The sequence below is a fragment of the Galeopterus variegatus genome, unplaced genomic scaffold, assembly GCF_000696425.1.
Source record: "Galeopterus variegatus unplaced genomic scaffold, G_variegatus-3.0.2 Scaffold354, whole genome shotgun sequence".
NCBI classification, from domain to species: Eukaryota; Metazoa; Chordata; class Mammalia; order Dermoptera; family Cynocephalidae; genus Galeopterus; species Galeopterus variegatus.
The window spans coordinates 594,148-614,696 of NW_007726465.1; the positions used below are offsets into that span (position 1 = coordinate 594,148).

Sequence of the window (20,549 nt, forward strand, 5' to 3'; positions counted from 1 at the left end):
TGTCCATCTCGCTTCTCCCCAGCTCACTGGGGAGGCCCAGCCAGAGCAGTTACAGGTGGTGGAGCTGGAAGGTTGGGAGAGTGATGGAGCTCCACTGCACCATTGTAGCATTCACCACCATAGCTAAAGGACTGTGACCCTAAGAAAGATGTCTCCAAGCAGCTGTGGCTCTGTTGGGTTTGGGTCCTGAATTCTGAAGTGTCTACTCAAGAATCCATCCTTTTCCTGAGATATTTTGATGCTGATTCCCAAGTGGATTTGTTTTAGGTCTGTGACTATGGTTGGAAGGAACTACCGTAACAGTCCTTTCTTTGCAGCTGAGATATTGGAGGACTTCAGCCTAATTTTAACTAATGGAAGCTACCTTTTTATTTGAGTCCCAGCTGTGAGAGAGGCCAGAGGAGAGTTGAGCACTGGGCAGACTGAAAGTGCACCACTGCTAGTTAAGAACACCATGATGAATTCTCCTTGCTATTGGTGGCTGTCTGTTACAGATTCCAAGTCCTTGGTGTGACCTGCCAATAATGAGTTAGGGGATGGACAGCCATAACTTAGGAGAAAAGACGGGTTTTATGGCTATTCTAGGAAGGAGTGGCCAGATGAAAAAGGCTCATTAGAAATGGCGAGACTGAGTGTGTTCTGTACCTCTCTGAGCTGGGGCAGGGTTTTGTTCAGTCCTGCAAGAGTCCCTGGGAGCCAAAGAGGGCAGTTTTTGCAGGAACCAGCATGTGCTGGGTTTAATTTATTGGTTAGGCCAGCAAAAGACAGTGCTGGTTTGGTGGTGTTAGGCCAGCAAAAGACAAATGCTGGTTTGGTGGTGTTCACAGATTATATTAAGCTGGGAAGGGGTGTGCTCACTGGCAAAGATGGAGCCGCATGTATCCTGGGGAAGCTGACTGTGACAGGATGGCACCCACCCGGAAAAGTGTAGCTTTGGGCCGGATCCTCTGGGTGCTGACACAGCTACTCCCTGGTAGTAATTTAAGAGGTTGTATCCACTCCCTAGGACCCGCAGGGTATCACTTAGTGAATTACCACTATGTTCCAGAGTGCTACCAAGAACTTCCAGGCCTTCTAGTGGGCGATGTCACAAGTGAGGCTTCCACACATTTCTTGACTTTCACTAGGGAATCCCTTCTGCACACAGATGACCCGCCAGGCTCCCTGGACTGGTGGAAGGTCATTGGTATCTCGGTGATTGGCTGCAAGTCAAATGTGAGTGGGTAAAACACTTAGGATCCCTGCCTAGGCAGTAGGCAGAGGAAATGCATCAGATAAATAAGAATCTGTAATGCTGTTTGGCAGCCAGTGATCCAGAGCAAGGGACTCAGAGTTTTTCCTGGCTCTGTAGAGGGAGGCATCATAGCCCAGCCAAATGAGTTTATTTCTGTACCAGTTCCGCTAAATGATGGTCACCAAATAAAAGCAGCTATAGGGACTTGAAAGCAGCTCCCGGATGCTAACTGGGAAAATATTTGATATGGGAATAGAAGAGTCATGGTCAGAGTCAATGCTGTTTTTGAATGATCAGAAAAAAAACACAAAACTCTGACAATCCACAATTGAGAAGAAGCACCTTCTGGCCAAAGGCTGGGGACCCCTCTTAATCGCATACCCTTTGGGCTCTGTGTTGCTTCCCTAGGGCTGTGGCAGAGGCTGCCTCCCCAGGACTCATTAAGAATGAGCAGGAGGAGCAGCCAAATCCAAAGAGAACTGCATTGAGCACGAGCCTGCTGTCAGTGTCCTGGAACTCCTCCCGCTCACAGTTCCTGGATTCCTTTCCCCATGCACTGTCTGGGAGTCGGACACCTTGGGTTTAGATCCACATCTCCTCAGCAGCCCCGACCCTTGGCATGTGACTCAGCACCCCCAAGTCCACTTGCTCCTAAAATGAGGTCCAGCTATGTGCTCGTTTAAACACTTGCCCAGCCCCTGACTACAAAATCGTATGCAGGGAGGCAGTTCCATGGGGGCCACGAGAGGTCATCACGCAGCGGCAGTACCAGAAATGATGGCAAAGGCCCCAGGCTCACTCGACAGACCCCTGGCCCGGTGCTGAGCTTTGCCTTTGGCCCTTGGCAGAGCAGACATGAGGATCTAGTTCAAAGCAGTAACTTCTGAGCTGGGGCAGCCCCTCTCCTGGGGACCCTCTGAGGAAGTCTTCCTTCTGTGGGTCGGTCACAAAAGCTGTCTGGAAGTGGTGGCAGCTCTATAACAGTTCCAGTGCCTCCTGTTCTTTCTTTCCTTTTGTCTTTATTTTTATTTTATTTACTTATTTTTCCAGCTTTATTGAGGTGTGATTGACAAAGAACGTCTGTGTTTGTAAAATTTCAGTTGAGTAATAGATACCAGGTAAGGCAGAGAGTCAGAGAGAGAACAAGACCTTGGGTTGATACTGGGAACACTGCAGCCTAATTTGGCAGGGGGGAGGGAGGGGGACTGATCTTCCCAATTCTTTTTCAGCTTTTGGGTTCCTTGTTACTTCTGGAACTGATTATTTTTTATTTCTTTACTTTCACCCTGTCATTGTAAAAGAGGGAGAGCCATTAGCATCATTTGTTGCCAGGACAGAAACAGATTTGAAGGCTCAGGAACTTCCTGGGAAGGGTGATCTCATTTGGGTTTGGAGTCTTGCTTCTGGTTTTTTCTCCCATCCACCTAGAGCTGATGGGTCACCCCCTTCAACCCCTCCCAAGGTTGAGAGTCACCAGCTAGAGCTGGGTCTGCTCCTGGAGCTCAGACTCCCTCCCTTGGGGACCCCAGAGCCAGAGCCATCATTAGTGTGGTAGTAAAGGGCAAGAAAATAAAGATTGTCTCAAACAGAGAAAATGTATGTTGAAGGTCCCCCCTCAACTCTTTGTCTCAAAGCACACACTGAGGCATAAGAACAAGATGGGCGTTGTAAGTGCTGACAGCCAGGCATAATTTATTTGCTCATGAGCAAGAGAGAGGTTTTGCTGGGATGTGAGTTTCAGAACAAAACTTCGCCTGTAAGCAGGAGAAGAGAGAACGTGGAGAGTACGTGGGCCCCATGGTGCTGAGCACTGATCAGAGAGGTACCAGGGAACACGCGGCCACCCCACAAGGACCCTGCCTTGTGGAACAGAGGCGCCTGGGTCGGCTGCATCAAGGGGACAGACGGCTGCAGGGCCAGGGCTCAGCCTTGAGGGGTGGGGGTGGGAGGAAGCTGGTGGTGCCTCCATGCTGCACACAGCTGGATGCAATTACGCTTCAGGTTTCAGCTGGGCTGCACCCCTCGTGTCTCCACTCCACCCCCTTCCTTCTGAAAAACCAACCAAAGAAGTGCTTGATTCTCAAGCTGGAAGTGTGTCTGCCCCTGTCCTGCCCCCCAACAGGGAAAGACTCTGCTCTTTTCCTGGGTGGCAAATGTGAGTGAGCTGGGCTTTGGCCGGTCCAGCTTCTCTAACAGGTTGGCAACATGGACAGAAATTCAGACCCAGCAGCCGGGAGGTGGGGGTGGGAGGGAAAGGACGCCAGCTCACGGTGTTTGAATCTGATTGTTCTTTCTTCTTTCTTCTCCCTCTCTTCAGAGAAGAGACAGGACAATGGACGGGTGTATTACGTGAACCACAACACTCGCACTACCCAGTGGGAGGACCCTCGGACCCAGGGGTGAGGACTCGGGCTGGGCAGGGGGCCGAATGGTCTTGGACTGCACTTGACTTCACAAGTGCCTTAAGACTCTAACATTACAGTGTTGGCCTAATGAGAGCTTGAAAGTGGTTCCTGATGGACTTTTCTGGTGGTGGATAGTAGCCCAGATGGCAGGCATTGCCGGTCTCTGTACCGATTGTTCAGACTGCAGGTAATTCAATTGCACAAAGATTGAGGGCACCCCCATCCCCCAGCAACCCATGAGAGGCGGGGCTGGGGCACGTGCTGTCTCAAGATTGTTGGTGGACACTCAGGCCAATGCCATCCATCAGAGCTGGGTTTTTGGCCTTGGGATAGTAAATGACCTCTCTGTGCTGCAGAGCTGTCCTGAATTGGGTCATGCCAGGTGCAGATCCTCTAGGCCCTCTCTCAGGAGCTCTGCAGGGCCTCTTGAAAGCACAGACAAAGCCATACAGTGAGGACCCCAGCCTCCTGAGCAGTGAGGCCAGAGGTGGGGCCAGCCCTTAACCCCTCTCTTTCTGTGTTTCCAGGATGATCCAGGAGCCAGCTCTGCCCCCAGGGTGGGAGATGAAATACACCAGTGAGGGGGTGCGATACTTTGTGGACCACAATACCCGCACCACCACCTTTAAGGATCCTCGCCCGGGGTTTGAGTCGGGGTAAGGATTTTCCACAGGCAACAACAATACCTATGAGCTCAGGCCCAGGCTGTCCCTGTTCGGCTGACCAAGGGATGCCACCTCTGGGTGGCCACCCGTGGATGTGTTCTGCTGTTCTTACTGCCCTCTAGTGGCCAGTGTTGATGTCACATTAAAGGGGATGGGTGAAAGAGGCTATCCTGTTTATTCAGAATAACACTAGTGGTATTTCTCTAAAATCAAGAGGTCTGGCTTTATTTCTGGATTTTTCTTTTCGCTTTTCACAGATCCTAATGGCAGTAACTTCCTTTCTTTCATGCCTTACTTTACTCGTCTCTAAGTATGTTTAGCATCAATTTTCCTTAGGGTTAGCGAAGACAAGTTGTTCATTTTTTGAGAAATCACATGGATTCCACAACATCTTTGCTCTTCCCAGGACGAAGCAAGGTTCCCCTGGTGCCTATGACCGAAGTTTTCGGTGGAAGTATCACCAGTTCCGTTTCCTCTGCCATGTGAGTTGTGGAACTGGGACTCCTATGGCAGTTGGGGTTATTGAATTATTTCAGACTGATTTTCCAGACCAACAGCAGGCACTGGAATACCTTTCTTAGGTGGAGGTGAGACGCGGGTCTAACCCTGAGCTGGTTGTCTCTAGGAAGCCAGCTTCCATTCCTAGGGGACCAAGCTGTCCGCCTACCAGCTGGGGGGACATCGATGCATGTTCACACAGACGGGAGACCAGATTGAACAGTCACCACCAGAGGCCCCGATTTGAGGTTTCTTCTTTTCTTTTCAGTCAAATGCACTACCCAGCCATGTGAAGATCAGCGTTTCCAGGCAGACGCTTTTTGAGGATTCTTTCCAGCAGGTTAGAGAATAATCGTGGTGCCCAAGACCAGCAGAAGCCCTCCTCCTGCCGCCCCATTTTCCATTATGTGGCCTGTAATGCCATGCTGTAGAGTTTCCAGGCCTTAGCCTTGGTGACATTTCTGCTGGGGAGCAGGCCTTAGAGTCCCATCCTCCCCGCTCCCTGCCTGCTGTGGAAGGGAGAGTGGTGAATTGGCTGTGACACTCTGTCTCCCCAGATCATGAACATGAAGCCCTATGACCTGCGCCGCCGGCTCTACATCATCATGCGTGGTGAGGAGGGCCTGGACTACGGAGGCATTGCCAGGTGAGCTTGGCACCCCCCAAAAGCTGCACTGTACCCCACTCTGCCAGGCTGCAGAGCCCATGGCCAGAAATCCGCCTCCACCTTGGTCAGATTCATTCCCAACGTGTTCCTGCATCTTCACGAGGGGGAATGGGGGTGACATTCAGAATACTTAACAGTCCACATGGCTAGTCCAAATGGGTGCGGGGCCAGGCATTAACACTTTAGTTATTGGCTCATGAGGAGGCTGGGGGCTCCTAGGGGAGGGCTCAGGACAATGGCTCTTTTACCAACCAATATGTCATCATTTCTATACTTTTAACAAGTCCAGCTTCCTCAGTGGGCTGTGGCTGAATATTGGTGCCACATGGTTGTCCATTAAAATCAACCCTGGGCTTCCCTTTTGAGGCAGCTGGGGCAGATGAGGTCAGGTGTCTTAGAGTGTACCTGGTGTGTATAGACTGCCATGATCAAAAGGGCCTTGCTCACTACTCAGCTGCATGTTGTGCACATGTAACCCTACAGAGAGCCCAAAGCATTGTCCTGCCCTTACCCCGTCCACTTACAAAAGTTAACAGGCTGTCTGGGAAAACGTTGCCTTGGACGAGAGGGCAGAAGGGCACCGGCAGAGAGAAGGAGCATCTTGGCCGGCGGTGACCTCTCGGCTTGCAGACATTTCACGGTGTGGGGTGTCTTTTCGCTTCGTGTTGGGTTAATTTGCTCCCAGTCCTCTGTTCTCTGGTGGTGGTACCTTCCGTGTTGGCCTCCCGGGGATGGATTGTTCTATTTTTCTGTGGTGACTTCCTCTCCAGGCTCTGCTTGGTGGGCTCTGGTGTGGCTCCCGCCCTGTGTGTATCTTTCTCTCTGTGTCCTGCCAGTGGTTTTACCCTATGGTAGGTTACGTCATGCTGTTCTACCACAGGGTAGAACCACGGACAGGATACCGGGGCACCCTCTGCATCGAAGGACTACTCGTCTGCCCAGCTGCAAACAGCCCAGCAGCCAGGGACTGGCCCCCTTGGGACATCCCCCTGCTGGGTTTAGCTCAGGCCCTAAAGGACTCTGAATTCTGGCTTTTAGGCTTGTACCTAGGTTGAAATAGATACTAAGACATGGTGTTGTTTCAGATGAACGTGTGGAAGTGTGGGAAGGGTACGGTGATGGGGTCTGGGGAGAGGGGAGGGCAAGGAGCAAAGGCAGTAAGAAGCCCATGGTCCACCTGGTGGGAGTGAGGTGTAAAATCAGGAGGCAGTGTGGATTACAGAGTTTTCATGGGTCAAGGAATGGGGAACGTGTTGCCACGTTGTTCACGTTATGTTGCTGGCTCAGGTAGGGTGGAAGCTGGGTGGTTGCTGTTCATATAGCATCTTTGCAGGAAAATTGTTGTAATAAACATGCAAGTCTATGATGCTTTAAGATAGTGCCATTGTGCAGTGCACAATCTGCGTGGTGGTCGAGGGTGCAAGGAGCCACTTCGCCATTAGAAGCGTTAGGTATTGTGATGTAAAGTCCTGGAACACACCACTCGGGAGGTGACAGGCACGCATGCAAGTCTTCCTGAGCACCATCCTCAAGTGCAGTTGTTGTCCTGTTTCGCCCTGGGTCTGGGCCCACCCCACTCAGTGACCAGCAGTTAACATAGGTCAGCCTGGGCACTGATCATGGTGGGGCTTGAGAGACAATGGCCAAGAGTCACACCTGTGCAGGTGTGTGAGGAGGGAGCCCTGATTCTTGTTTTCTCTCTTCCCTCGCAGGGAATGGTTTTTCCTGCTGTCCCACGAGGTGCTCAACCCCATGTACTGTTTATTTGAATATGCCGGGAAGAACAATTACTGTCTGCAGATCAACCCTGCCTCCTCCATCAACCCCGACCACCTCACCTACTTCCGCTTTATTGGCAGATTCATCGCCATGGTAAGGGAGGCCCGGGTCTCCTGGTCCCCAAAGTTCCTTCCTCTCCTTCCCCTTCCTTCTCCTGGTCAAGCATTCCAGAGGCTCCAGGGGAACCGACTCTCTTCCCCCGAGACCTCCAGGAAGGGCAGCACCCGAGGAGGCCACATCTGTGTGCCACGAGGCAGTGTTGACACGAACAGACCGGCACCCCTCTCTGGTCGCCACCCTTCATCCTCGCAGGACTCCTAACCTAAAAATGTAAAAAGCTAGAGATCGTTCTGGAGAAACCTGAACTTTCGCAGTGGCCACCAAAGTTATTAAAGGGTTCCCGTATTGATTTGTGTAGGACTTGTCAAGTGGAAGCCCAGGGTCCCTGGGCCACGGGCTTCCCTTAATATTAAACACGTGCACTGTGGAGGGCGTTGGGGTGACAGGGCAAGTGAAACCATTACCGCCCACTGCTGCCTGTCTCTAGGAGGTGCCACTGTCTGTCACGAGCTGCGGGTGGGAGCATCTGGGAGTGTCTGACTGAGACACTAGGGCCTTCTGGAAAGGGATTTGGAATCAACACCAGCCTGGAACAGAACCGTCGTAGGTGGGTTGTGCAGGGTGCAGGAGGCAGCCGTTAGAAGGTGGCGAGTGGTGGGAGGAGAGTCGCAGCATCTGTATTCCTCTAGAGTAGGGACATGGTGTGAATACGGGATGGGGGTCTTGCCATGTGCCCCATGTTGAGTGTGTCGTGAGTGTGGAGGACCAGGACTGAGAAGGGGGAGTCCAGGGAACCATGGTCCTGTGTCTGTCTGTGGCAGTCTGAGATGTTTTGGTGATAACTTTCTGTGCTTTTCCCCTGACTTCCTGAGTGTCCTGCCCCATTCCCCTCTCAGGAGGATCAGAGGGCCTCAAGAGTCCGTGACTAAATATGGCCCTTTCCATCGTCTGGAAGTTCTTGGCCAAGGTGCTGGACTCCGGAAGTGGGCACATTCTTCTCAGGTCTAGAGCCCGCCTGGCCAGCAGCCGACAGGACAGCCCAGTAAAACCCTAGACTGTTACTCACCGCTGGCTGCCAGCTCTCGCCATCGACGGCGTCTGCATTATTTTTGGCTGCCTTTGCCACCCAGTCCTGAGCGCCAGTGAGTCAGGGCTGCCACCTGGAGCTGTTTTGGACAAGCCTTCTCTGTGAGCATGGGACAGGCCTCTGCTAGACCCAGACCAGTGTGGCAGGGGTTCTGGGCAGCTGTGGGCCCAGAGGTGGGGCCTTGAGCAGGCCAGCTTTGCTCAGTCCCTGTGGTCGGCAGGCTGGGGTGAGAGTCCGTCCCATGGCCAAGTCAGGACAAAGAGTGTAGCTTATTTCGTAGGCCCTCCCGTTGGGCCCTCGAGGTTGCTGGCTGCTCAGAGTCCATCAGGGAAGGAAGATGGGGCAGCAGCGGGGCTTCGAGGCAGAGCCTCCGGGAGACTGCTTGTGCGGTGTCCAGGGAGGGCCAGACCTCTCCACCATGGCTCTCCCTTCCTTAGGCGCTGTACCACGGAAAGTTCATCGACACAGGCTTCACCCTCCCTTTCTACAAGCGGATGCTCAACAAGAGACCAACCCTGAAAGACCTGGAATCCATCGACCCTGAATTCTACAACTCCATTGTGTGGATCAAGTGAGTCCCCTCCTCGCCCTGCTCTGACAGGAGGCGGGTCTCTTGTTGGGGAAGAGGTACTGATGGCCTTCATTAGGCTGCCAGAGTGGCCCTTGAGCTCTTCCCCAGCCTCTCGAAGTGCTGGTGGAGATGAGCAGCTTCTAGTTCCCCTGTAGGACAGTTCTGGAATTCTCTCCCTGCATCAGGAGGTGTTCTGTGCCATGCTGAGGATTCTAGGCCACCTATGAGTCCTCAGTGTCCTGTGGGCACTAAAAGCGACAGGACAGGATTAAAGCATGACCCTGCTAGGATAGACATCTTCCCTCTTGGTCTTCTGTACCCCCAGAGAGAACAACCTAGAAGAGTGTGGCCTGGAGCTGTACTTCATCCAGGACATGGAGATCCTGGGCAAGGTGACCACCCATGAGCTGAAGGAAGGTGGCGAGAGCATCCGAGTCACTGAGGAGAACAAGGAGGAGTACATCATGTGAGTCCCATGTCACAGAGAAAGGGCTTCCCACTCTCGTCTGGGGGGGCACTCCTTCAGCCAGGCCCCACACGTGGCCCACAGGTCACCAGGATCACAAGAACCTCCCATGCCAGTCTGTGTTGGATGACGCCCATGGCCAGTCATGTGGTGATGCAAGCCAAGGCCCTTTATCAGTAACTCATGGTTGCTCTTTGTTGCCATGTGGGAGACTTCAAGACAGGAGGGCTGAATTTCTTTGAAGAGACATCAAGCCTAAATGTATCCATCTTTCTTCCGACTGAAGGATTTCTGTGCCCTGCGTAATTAAGTCCACTACCTCCCATGTATGTTATTGAGGCCTCTTGGTCTGGTCTTTTAATCACCTTCCACAGGTCTGCAATGTAGTCGGGATGGGGGAGGAGCAGGAGGAGGTGTAGTGCTGGGGTCGGGGGTGGTAGCGATACTTAGATCTCTCCGGGTACCTGTGAGGTTTTCAGGGTTGTACTTTAGGGCCTTCAGCAGAGAGGATCTAGGAGTGCCAGACCATGACTCATAGCTCATTTGCTGCTGCTGTGGAAAAATGGCCACACATCCAGGCTGTGGGCCATGCCTGACCAGGGGTCTTGGTCTCCACCAGTAGCTGGTCTTTGGTTTTAGGCTGCTGACTGACTGGCGTTTCACCCGAGGCGTGGAAGAGCAGACCAAAGCCTTCCTGGATGGCTTCAACGAGGTGGCCCCTCTAGAGTGGCTACGCTACTTTGATGAGAAAGAGCTGGAGGTGAGTGCTAAGATTGTTGGGGCCCAGGCCCCTGCTTCTGGGGTGATCCTGATCTTTGATGTGCTCGCTGTGCACCCACAGAAATGCACCAACAAAACCCCACACTTTAGCAGGACAGAGGTGGCAGGGCAGGTGGTTTTGATTTGGGTCCTCAGCACCCACCCCTCCGTGGATGCTTGTTTTGGGAAAACGGGTTTATGTTATCCGTACTACTAAAACTGCCAGCAAGAATAGGTAGTTGAAAATATTTGGGGCTATTTCATCTGCTGGGGAGTGGATGTGGCATTGTGTGCTGGTGGGCCTGAGGCTGTCCCTGTGAGCAGGAGCTGGTGTGGGGCTGCTGACCGCCTTTCTCTCTGCAGCTGATGCTTTGTGGCATGCAGGAGATAGACATGAATGACTGGCAGAAGAACACCATCTACCGGCACTACACCAAGAACAGCAAGCAGATCCAGTGGTTCTGGCAGGTGCGTCCTGAAGCATTCCCTGATGGGCTTGGGGCAAGAGTCTTGGCAGGGACATTTTAGCAGCGTCAACCAAGGAGACAGGACCCAATTAGGCCTCAAATTGAAGGACCTTCATCTTTGACATTCTCCTTGCCTCCCCAAATTGCAAAAGGAGATGATAAGCCCAGCCTTGGGGTGAATGGAGGCTGTTGCAGCTAGATTGTGCCCATCTGTGTGAGGGGTGAACCAGCAGACAGGAATTAAAGCTCCTGGGGACATGTGGTTTCCCTCCAGCCAGCTGGGATGGGAAGGCAGGTGCTTGGCTCCAGGAAAATGGAATGAGCTCATCATCCTGGATGTAATGAATTGATTCCTTTCGTGTACGGGTTTTGTTGTAGTCATCGTTATGAAGTACAGCATACATAAAAGAAGAAATATAACATAGATATTCTTTGTGTGTGTATACAGGCATGTATAAATTTTTTATGGAGGTGAAATTCATATACAATTTACCTTTTTAAGTATTTTCAGATACATATCTCAGTGGCTTCTGGTACATTTGCAATGTTGTGGGACCGTCACCCCTGTCTGAAACCAGAACATTTTATCTCCCTCCAAAGAAACCCTATACCCATTAAACAGTCACTCCTATCCTTACTATATTTTTAAAATCAAAACTTGGATGGGAAGGGACACCTGGCCTGAGGTGTCCCTAAGACCAAGAGATGTCACCTGGACTAGTGGGAATGTTCTACAAACACAGCTTCTTGGAGAAAGCACCTTTGGGGCTTCCCAGGTTGGCGGCTGTCACCCCTTGCCCAACCTGGCTTTGTGTTCTTAGCCCCAAAGAGGGGCCCCAGCTGACCTGGAGAGTTCCATGTTTGGGCCAAGTGCCTGGGCCAAGAGGGTCGCCTGACTGTGCCTTGATTTGCTGAGTTCCAGGTGGTGAAGGAGATGGACAACGAGAAAAGGATCCGGCTGCTGCAGTTTGTCACCGGAACCTGCCGCCTGCCTGTTGGGGGGTTTGCCGAACTGATCGGTGCGTTTTCCAGTGCCCTGCCGGTGCCCTGGCTGGGGGGAGGACACTCAAAGGGAGGGTGGAACCTGGTGTCTTCCTGCGAGCAAGGCAGTGGGAGGGGGAGGAGCTGCGGCCTCCTTGTCCTGGGGCTGGCCTATCTGTGGGTGGAGCCAGAGGCTTCTGCTTTAGGAAGGGATCTTTCTGTTGACATGGGTGCATTTACTTTGGATAACAGGTAGCAATGGACCACAGAAGTTTTGCATTGACAAGGTTGGCAAGGAGACCTGGCTGCCCAGAAGCCACACCTGGTGAGCGTGCTAGTTTCAGTGAGAGGCAGAGGAGCCTCACAGGCCAGATGAGCTCCTGAGGCCACCCAGTGGGTGTGACAGCTTTGGGGCCTTGACTCTGGCAACTTTTGCATGGCTCTGGGGTGTTGAGTTGGAGAGATGGGGCTGTGATGTTCCTGGGCCACCTCAGGCCTCTAATCTACCAGGTGGTACATATCAAAACTCTTCTATTCCAGTAGGCTGCTGCCCCAGGTGCCCTCCTTCCCAATTTTCCAGGTGTCCTGTCCCTTCCCCTAACTCCCCCATGGTCAAGGAACCTAAAGCCTTAAGACCCGACACAGCAGGCCCTCTAGGACTTGCCCCAACATCTGGCTAGCCAGCTGGGTGTGTTGGTTGTGCCCCAGCTGGTGGTGTGAGGCTGGACGGGGCCATTTGAGCATGGGCCTCCTGGTGCTGACTGTTCTGCTCCCCCCCAACAGTTTCAACCGTCTGGATCTCCCACCCTACAAGAGCTACGAACAGCTGAAAGAGAAGCTTCTGTATGCCATTGAGGAGACCGAGGGCTTTGGTCAGGAGTAACTGAGCTGCCCCTCCCATCCCCCAGCGCACATGTAGTCCTGAGTCCTCCCTGCCTGAGAGGCTGCTGGCTGCGCAACCCTCAGGAGGCCCCCATGGCTGGTGGCCCTGCGTGGGACCACACTGTCATCACGTTGTGGCAGAAGAGCTTGACCCCAGGAGGCCCTGTGGCCCCCCTCCCTCCTACCCGCTGGTGGCAGTCTGGAATAAAACCCCCTAGTCACCTTTGGCCACACCACCCATTGCAAAGTCCAGAGGGCTGACCCTGTCTGCAGACTCTCCCCTCCCCTGGGCCCAACCCTGGGTGTGCGTGAGTGTGCGGGGAAGGTTTCCGTCTCAGGGCTGCAGCAGAAGTCACTTGGGGTAGCTTTCTGGATGGAGAAAGCCAAGGGTCCTTGTCAGTAAAAGAGGTTCTGTCTCCAGTAGAACTTGCCCACTGATGTGTATAAATGAAGGTCTGGGGAGAGGACTCTGTGTCGGGGCGGTCCTTACTTGCCTCCCTAACGGGCTCCAGCGTGGAGGCTGAGCCACGAGGACGGTGCGGCTGGCCAGTTCCTTGTTCCTCGGCAAATAAAAGATTGCACAGCGGCCAGGCATCGGTGGGGCCGAAACAGCAAACTCCCTCAGGCTTTTAAAAAAATTTTTCACATAAACTTGAAGCATTTGTGCATGGGGTTGCTCTTGTTTTGTTTTGCCGCAGCCACTTTCTGTCAAGGAGCTAGCACCCCAGCAGTTCAGGAACCTTGAGGGACCCAGCGTCATTGGCCGAGTGTTTCCCAAACAGCTGCTGCTCTCAGGAACTTGCCAAGTAGTTCCGTGAGCTCAGGCAGGCCTGACCTGTGGCTCAGCTTCACAATGGCTTAGCCCCTAAGCTTGACAGAGAGGACAGGGTTGGGCTCCTAAGTGCCACTGCCAACCTGGCCGCCTTCGAGTGAGAATGAATCCCTTTGCTAGATGCAGTCACCCAGGCGGCCCCAATGATGGGGCAGATGGGTCTGACATGACTCCCTCGCCAGCCCCTGGAGCTCCAGGTGGGCCCATCCCGTTTAGAATGAAGTGCGTGCTGGCCAGCTGAAAGTGTTCATTCTGCATAGGTGCAAAGCTTTATTGGCATGCAGGAAATGATGCGATCACAAACCAGCAGAAGGGCCTGAGCCGCTGCCTGCAGCCTGACTTGATTTCTGGAGTTCCCTCCTGCGGTGTCTGGCGTGGGCACTCTGCCATTGATTGATATCTTCAAGGAGAACATGCTCCTCTGGGGGTGGTGATCATAGTCGACTCCCCAGTCCAGGCCTCGGGGTTCTCTGCTGAGTGCCAGCTGCAGACTGGCTTCCTAGGACCCCGGGCAGGATCTGAGACCTGTCTTGGGAGCCTTCTGAGGACAGTCTCACACTCCCAGGTCCTCGTCCTCCCCCAGCCCTTGGAGGTACAGGCTGTGTCCGCCTGTGTTGTTTGTGCTGATTTGACTGGTCAGCTCACTGTAGTTCGACCTTTTCTCTCCCTTTCAGCCATCTGTGTACTTCCCTGTGTCATGTCACCAGGCAGGCCACTCCCATCGGTGGGTAGGGGTGCAGGCTGCCGTGCAAGGTTTGGAAGCATCAGGCTCACAGGTGTTCATGTGTATTCGTGTGTGTGCATACATACGTGTGGATAACTGAAGTGTCTGTATGGAATGCCCTTCGGTAGCACTGGGTTGGTCACCAGATTGTTTTGTAATTCCCCGTCCCCCACCTTGCCTCGGTATTGCCAGTTTCTTGTGCAATAAACAATCAGCAGCTGTAGATTGGTGTTGGGTGGTGGTGTGTGGATATCTACAAAATCACTGTCCTCCAGACAAGAGGCCTCCGGGCCCCACAGACCCTCCAGGCCTGGATAGTGGCAGAAATTCCCTGACCTTGCTGATTTTGAGAAGCTTGTGTGTCGTTAAACGAGACAGCCCCACTTCTGGGATGGGCGGCTGAGTCCTTGTCCAGGGATCACCTGCTTCAGCTCCTGGTTGGCTGCCTCAGCCTCCCCCTGCCAGCCTGAGTTTCTTCAAGCAGTCGCCGTGAGGAGTAGACTGAGAATAGCTGCAGGCAGGGCACGCTTTGGAAACCAGCTCAGGGGACAGTGTTCTGGGCTGTCATTCACCTGAGAAGTGCTCACTAAGGCTTCTTGAGTTCCACGGTGACAGAGGGGATGCCCTGATCCCAAGCTTATGGTGGCACAAGGGCTTGCCACCACTTTCTTTTGACTGTTAAGGGGTCAAAGACGGGACAGACCACCACACTGACGGGTCTTGACACATTTGACACAGAAACAACTTTTGTCATGGACCAAGCTGTGCCCTGATGTGCCTCTTCTCAGGGATGCAGAGGTGTCCATAGCAGGCACCGTCCCTGGAGTTCAGCTGAATTCACACCCCAGCTCCCCTCCAAAAATAGCTTTTTTTCGCTTGACAGGGCGCCACTATACTTTGACCAAAAAAAAGTTCACACGTTATATGGATGTCTCATAATAAATTCAAATGAGACATGCTCAAGTGGAAATGTTCTCCGCACCCTTATTCCCCAAAGCAGCTACTGCTCACAGCTGCTTGTGGTCCTTCCAGTCTATTTTGTATGCATGTGCAAATCATATACACATTCAATTTTTAAATAAACCAAAATGGGATACATGTTGAGCAACTCACTTCTTTCATTATAGAGACACCTTTCCATGTTTGTAAGTATACATCTACTTAATTCTTTAACCACTGTGTGATATTCCATGTTAAGGTGGTTCTATAGTATTTTCATCGCCTTCCTAAGGGGATTTGTGGGTGTGTCCAGCAGTTTGCTGGTGGCTGCAAAGCTTCGGTAAACTCTCGTAGCCAGGTCTGTGTGCTGGTGCTGTTCTTCCTGTAGGGGACAGTCCTGGAAGTTGGGTTGTTGATTATATACCTTTATTTTTATTTAAAAAATTTTAAAGGTTCAGTATTTAAAGACACTAAGGGTTTGCAGTAAAAGGTCTCCCTCCTTCTTTTGTTCCTCAGCTACTCTGATCCCCTCCTGCTGGTTTCTTTTGGCACCTTCCAGATATACTTTAAAGATCCCAACAGATTGTACCAAATTGCCCTGCAGAACAGTTTGTGTTTTACCAGCCTCACCCCTGGCTGGGCTCTCTTACCACCCAGTGTAAGACAGACCTGTGAGTCCCCTCATCTCTCGTTGCCTTTTCCATCTACCTCTGGACATCTGCCCTTTCACACGATCAGAGTTTTTTCACATTCTATTTTGTAACTATAAGGACATTTTCTGTACTTTTTCTAAAGGTTTATTCTAAAAGCTGAAAGGCAACAAAAATGTTTCTATTACTGTGATTAGTATGCAGATATCTCTTGCTCAGCTCTTTCCCTCTATGGTTTCTAATTTCCTCTTTTATTATATCCTCATTTTTTTCCCTACTCTGAAGTGTTTCAAGTAAAAGTTGATAGGCAGGGAGACTCCCCCCTTCCCCACCCCCCACTGCCCAACTCCATACACACTGTAATAAGTTCCTGATGTAATAAGCTGAAGAAACGAAATTATTTTGGAAGTGAGGAGTGGTGTTACTACCTTTGGCAACCAGAGTCTCCAGTGGGGCTCCCTGGGGCCAGTAACACTTTATATATAAGGTGGGCCTTCACCAGATCTAGAAAGCTCCGTCCCCGCTATACTGCTGCCCTTCTATGTACTGCGGCTCATATCACCTTTCTAGGAAAACTTACACTGAAGGTCCATGTGCTTCATTTGAAGGAATGCTTACAAATAGCAGGCTTTCCTGGTCATGGAGCCAAACAGCATCAACAAGGTCCTAGCCACATCTTGGGAAGAAAATAGGGTCGGTCCCAAAGTTGTTACCTAAGCTCATTTCCCTACAGTGTAACCCATGGATCTAATTTTAAAGACACTTTCATCCAGGTGCCTCTGGTGCTGAGGTTGGTTCAAGAACCACAGTCAAAAGCCCACATTCCAATAGTCCATGCCAGTGTGGGTCAAGCACCAATGAACCGATTCAGACTGGAGCATGTGACTTTTCCTTGTCACACTATCATTTGTAACTTTTTTTTTTTTTTGCAGCTGGCCAGTACAGGGATCGGAACCCGTGACCTTGGTGTCAAAGGCTCCGTGCTAACCAACTGAGATAACTGGCCAGCCCCTCATTTGTAACTTTTGAACATCCGTGGACTCAAGGCCTAACTCCAACTCAATTGGTCCCCTGACTCATTGTTTTTTGTTTATTATTTTTTTATTGTGGTAAAATATGCATAACACAAAATTTACCATCTTAACCATTTTAAGTGTACAGTTCAGTGGCATTAGTTATGAGTACATTCCTAATGTGCAACCATCATTACCACCCATTTCCATAACTCTTTTCATCTTGTAAACTTAAATTTATATACCCATTAATAACTCCCCATTCTCTTCTCCCCCAGCCCCTAGCAACTACCATTTTCTGTATCTATGATTGTGACTAACTACCTTGTGTAAGTGGAATCAGACAGAATTTGTCTGTTTTGTTTAGTTTTATTTTTTGACCGGTAAGAGGATTGCAACCCTTGGCACGGTGCGGTCGGCACCACGCTCAGCCAGTGAGCGCACCGGCCATCCCTGTAAAGGATCCGAACCTGTGGCCTGGGCGCTACCAGTGCCGCACTCTCCTGAGTGAGCCACGGGCCGGCCCAGAATTTGTCTTTTTGTGACTGGTTTATTTCATTTAGCATAATGTCCTCAAGGTCCATCCATGTTGTAGCATATGTTAGAATTTACTCCCTTTTTAAAGGCTGAATAGTATTCCGTTGTATGGATATGCCTCATTTTGCTTATCCATCCACCTGTCAGTTGATACCTGGGCTGCTTCCACATTTCAGCTATTGTGAACCATTCTGCTATGAACATGGGTGTACAAATATCTCTTTCAGACCCTGCTTTTAGTTCTTTTGGGTATATACCCAGAAGTGGAATTGCTGCATCATATGGTAATTCTATTTTTAATTTTTCAAGGAACCGCACTACTATTTTCCATAGTGGCTGCACCATTTTCCATTCCCACCAGCAGTGCACAAGGGTTCCAGTTTGTCTGCCTTTGCTATTTTCTGTTTTGCTGTGTATTGTTGATAGTAGTGAGGTGGGGTCTTGTTGTAGTTTTGACTTGCATTTCTCTAATGATTAGTGACTTCGAGCATCTTTTCATGAGCTTATTGGCCATTTGTATGTCTTCTTTGGAGAAATGTCTACTCAAGTCCTTTGTGATCATTGCTTCCTTTTTAGTGCTCGCTATAATTTTGGCCCTTTTAGTTTGATTCTGTCGTCATCCCCCTGGATGTCTTTGATGGTGTACAAGACATTCTATTCCCAACCTTAGTTCTTTTGCCTAAAAGATAGAATCAACCGTTCTACTGGCAGCCCTCATTCTTTTTTGGTGTAAAAAAAAATTATTAGAAAGGCCTGGCCAATTAGCTCACTTGGAGTGTGGTGCTGGTAACACCAAGGTTAAGGGTTCAGATCCCCTTACCGGCAGGCTGCCAAAAGAAAAAAAAGCAAAACATGGGGTTCCGTCAAAATGGCACAGTGAATTAATGATCTGATCAACTTCTCTGCCCCAAACACAAAGACACAGAAAAATATAAGAAGAGAAAAACAAAACAAGATAAATAATTCCTGGGGCTAGAAACGGAACGAAAGTGCAAAATTGTAGCAAGACTGCAGCTGTGGGCCTGCTGCATCTGGAGCTGACCAAGGGGCTGAGGGGCCAGCAGAGACGAGCCGGGGCCAGCACACTGCTCCTCCCTGTTCCTGAAAGCAGGCCGACCAGCAGCCAGAAATAAAGCAAGCTGCTGCTGCTGCGCACCTGGGCTGTGGCTTTGAGACTCTGGAGGCCCACGGAGGCAGACACTTGCCAAGCCAAACCCACCCCACGGGCTCTGAGCTTCCTAGGTCACCCCTGGCCAGCACCCCAAACTGCTGTTTGAAGACCAGCCCTAGAGTGTGGTTGCCCAGAAGGACCGGAGGAAGCAGCTGCAAAACCGTTAAACAGGAAAGAGCACAGAAGGAGAGAGTGAAAGAACAATGCCTTTCTTAAAATCTTGCCTCTCCATATTTTAGTGGAAGGCACACATGGGTGGTTGCACGTCTGCTGGTCTTTGCTGTGAGGGGATTAGGTGGCAAGTGGGCTTTTTCACTGAAGCCCGAAGACGTCACTGTTTGGGGGTCTCTTCTCTGGGGTGCGGCTGAGGGGGAGGACAGACCTGTGCAGGGTAGACCTGCTTGCAGGCTTTCTGGAAACAGAGCAGGAAGGAAGCGAGGCTTTGAGTCAAGGACACTGACTTTACCTTTTCTCCCACTCTTCAGCCCTGTTCCCCCTCCTCTGCCTTCTGCTTTGACTTGGTCCCTGAGCCTTGAGCTGCTGGACTTGACCTGTGGTCTCCTGCAGCTGGGAGGGGGAAGTAGCCAGGCTGTGTGGGGCTTGGGGGAGGACTTGGGTGTCCCACGCTTCTGTCTAGAACTTGTAGCTTCCCCGGTGTTCAGCTCTCTGCCTCGCTCCTGCCTGCCTGCCGCCCAGGAACTGGGTCTCTCGGGGGTCTTTGGGACTCACTTCTTGTCCGCATCCCCCTGGCCAGAGTCTTGGGTTAGAACTCCTGCTTGGCAGTTACACTCCTCCACTTGGCGTCCACCTTTTCAAAGGTTGTTAAACATCCTTGACCTTCACCGAATCCTCTTACATTCTCTTTGCCCTTGTGTTTTAAGACTTTTATAAAGCTTTCTTCGCTGTCATTTTAGCTGGGCTGGAGAGACAGAAGAGATGGTTAATCCACTATCTCTGTTAACTTCCTTTCCTTTGATAGATCCACCTGGGGACAGAGGAGGGACAGTTTGAGCTGGCAACCTGTACGAAGGGGGCCCATGACTATATTATACTGACCTTCTGCTAATCTGCCTGCTACTAGCTCCGCGCTCTCTCAGGCCTGAGCTTTCGTGGGTTCTGCAGGGCTCTCCAGAACCCTCCTTGGCTAAGGTCCTTCCATGTGAATTCTTGGGCAGGGCTCCCTCTCCCTGGCCACTCCCCCTGCTTTACACCTTCCAGAAATGTGTTGAATTCTCTTGTTCACCTCTCAGATGCTACTTCTCAAATTGGGCCAAATGGTCAGAACAAAATGGAAAATCTGTTATATTCATTCACTGTTATTTTCAAAGGGTCTTGGGAGGAAGAAAAGAGAAATATAAATCAGAACTGAGTTTTTGCTAATTAGCCAAGATTAAGCCCACTGAACCCCACCTCTCTAGGAGCACTGACTGGTTCCTTATGCTGGGGTAGGGGTGGGATGGGTTTACTTTGTTTTATCTCCAAAGACAATGGTGACAATGGTTTATAAACAGGAGGGATGTTTTACTTCAGCATTTTCTTTTTTTTTTTTTTCCTTTTTGTCTTTTTTTGTGACCGGCAACGGATCGCAACCCTCAGTGTCGCGCCCGTACCGGACCGGGACCAGCAATGGGATCGCAACCCTCGGTGTTGCGCCCGCACCTCGCTCAGCCAGTGAGCGGCTGGTCTGTATGTGGGATCCGAACCCTCGGCAGGAGCGCCACCGCGCTCCCAAGCGGCGCACTGTAGCAGTGCGCCACCGGGCTGGCCCAACTTCAGCATTTTCTAACATTATCTTCATTCCAAGATATCATTTAGGCACCTAAATTAAAAAGGAAAACCCCACTGTAGCCTGTTGTTGATTGCCCTGGTGAATTCTTGTTCCTGTCTGGGATAGGTGGACTTCTTAGGTGAATGATCCCCTCCTGGTATTCATACCCTTGTGGTGTGATCCCCTCTGCTCGAGTGTGGGCTGGTTGAGTGACTTGCTTCTAACAGAATATAGCAAAGGTGATGAGATGTCACTTCTGTGATCAAATTGCAAAGGACTGTGACCTGCTTCTTGCTAGCTGACTCTCCCTATAACCTTCTCGGCTTCTGTGCCCTGATGGAGCAAGCTGTTGTGTTGGAGGCCCCATGGCAAGGGACCAAGGGCAGCTTTGTGT

The 20,549-nt window shown here is 51.2% G+C and overlaps 1 protein-coding gene across 2 annotated transcripts in view; it reads left to right on the top strand.

Moving 5' to 3' along the window:
* The window catches only part of WWP2 (WW domain containing E3 ubiquitin protein ligase 2), a 137,871-nt gene extending 122,698 nt beyond the window's left edge, over positions 1–15,173 (top strand). Inside the window, exons 1-15 of one of the 2 annotated variants that reach the window (XM_008567893.1) lie at positions 201–267; positions 3,552–3,633; positions 3,717–3,826; positions 4,167–4,295; positions 4,711–4,786; positions 5,071–5,142; positions 5,360–5,448; positions 7,182–7,341; positions 8,833–8,966; positions 9,292–9,432; positions 10,072–10,192; positions 10,555–10,659; positions 11,581–11,677; positions 11,892–11,964; positions 12,423–15,173. In XM_008567893.1, coding sequence (XP_008566115.1) covers positions 239–267; positions 3,552–3,633; positions 3,717–3,826; positions 4,167–4,295; positions 4,711–4,786; positions 5,071–5,142; positions 5,360–5,448; positions 7,182–7,341; positions 8,833–8,966; positions 9,292–9,432; positions 10,072–10,192; positions 10,555–10,659; positions 11,581–11,677; positions 11,892–11,964; positions 12,423–12,522 — 1,518 coding nt within the window. In that variant the 5' untranslated portion in view covers positions 201–238 and the 3' untranslated portion in view covers positions 12,523–15,173. Of the gene's footprint in view, positions 1–200; positions 268–3,551; positions 3,634–3,716; positions 3,827–4,166; positions 4,296–4,710; positions 4,787–5,070; positions 5,143–5,359; positions 5,449–7,181; positions 7,342–8,832; positions 8,967–9,291; positions 9,433–10,071; positions 10,193–10,554; positions 10,660–11,580; positions 11,678–11,891; positions 11,965–12,422 lie in introns of those variants that run through there. The other variant, XM_008567892.1, reaches the window with a different exon arrangement.
* Positions 15,174–20,549: the final 5,376 nt, after the last annotated feature.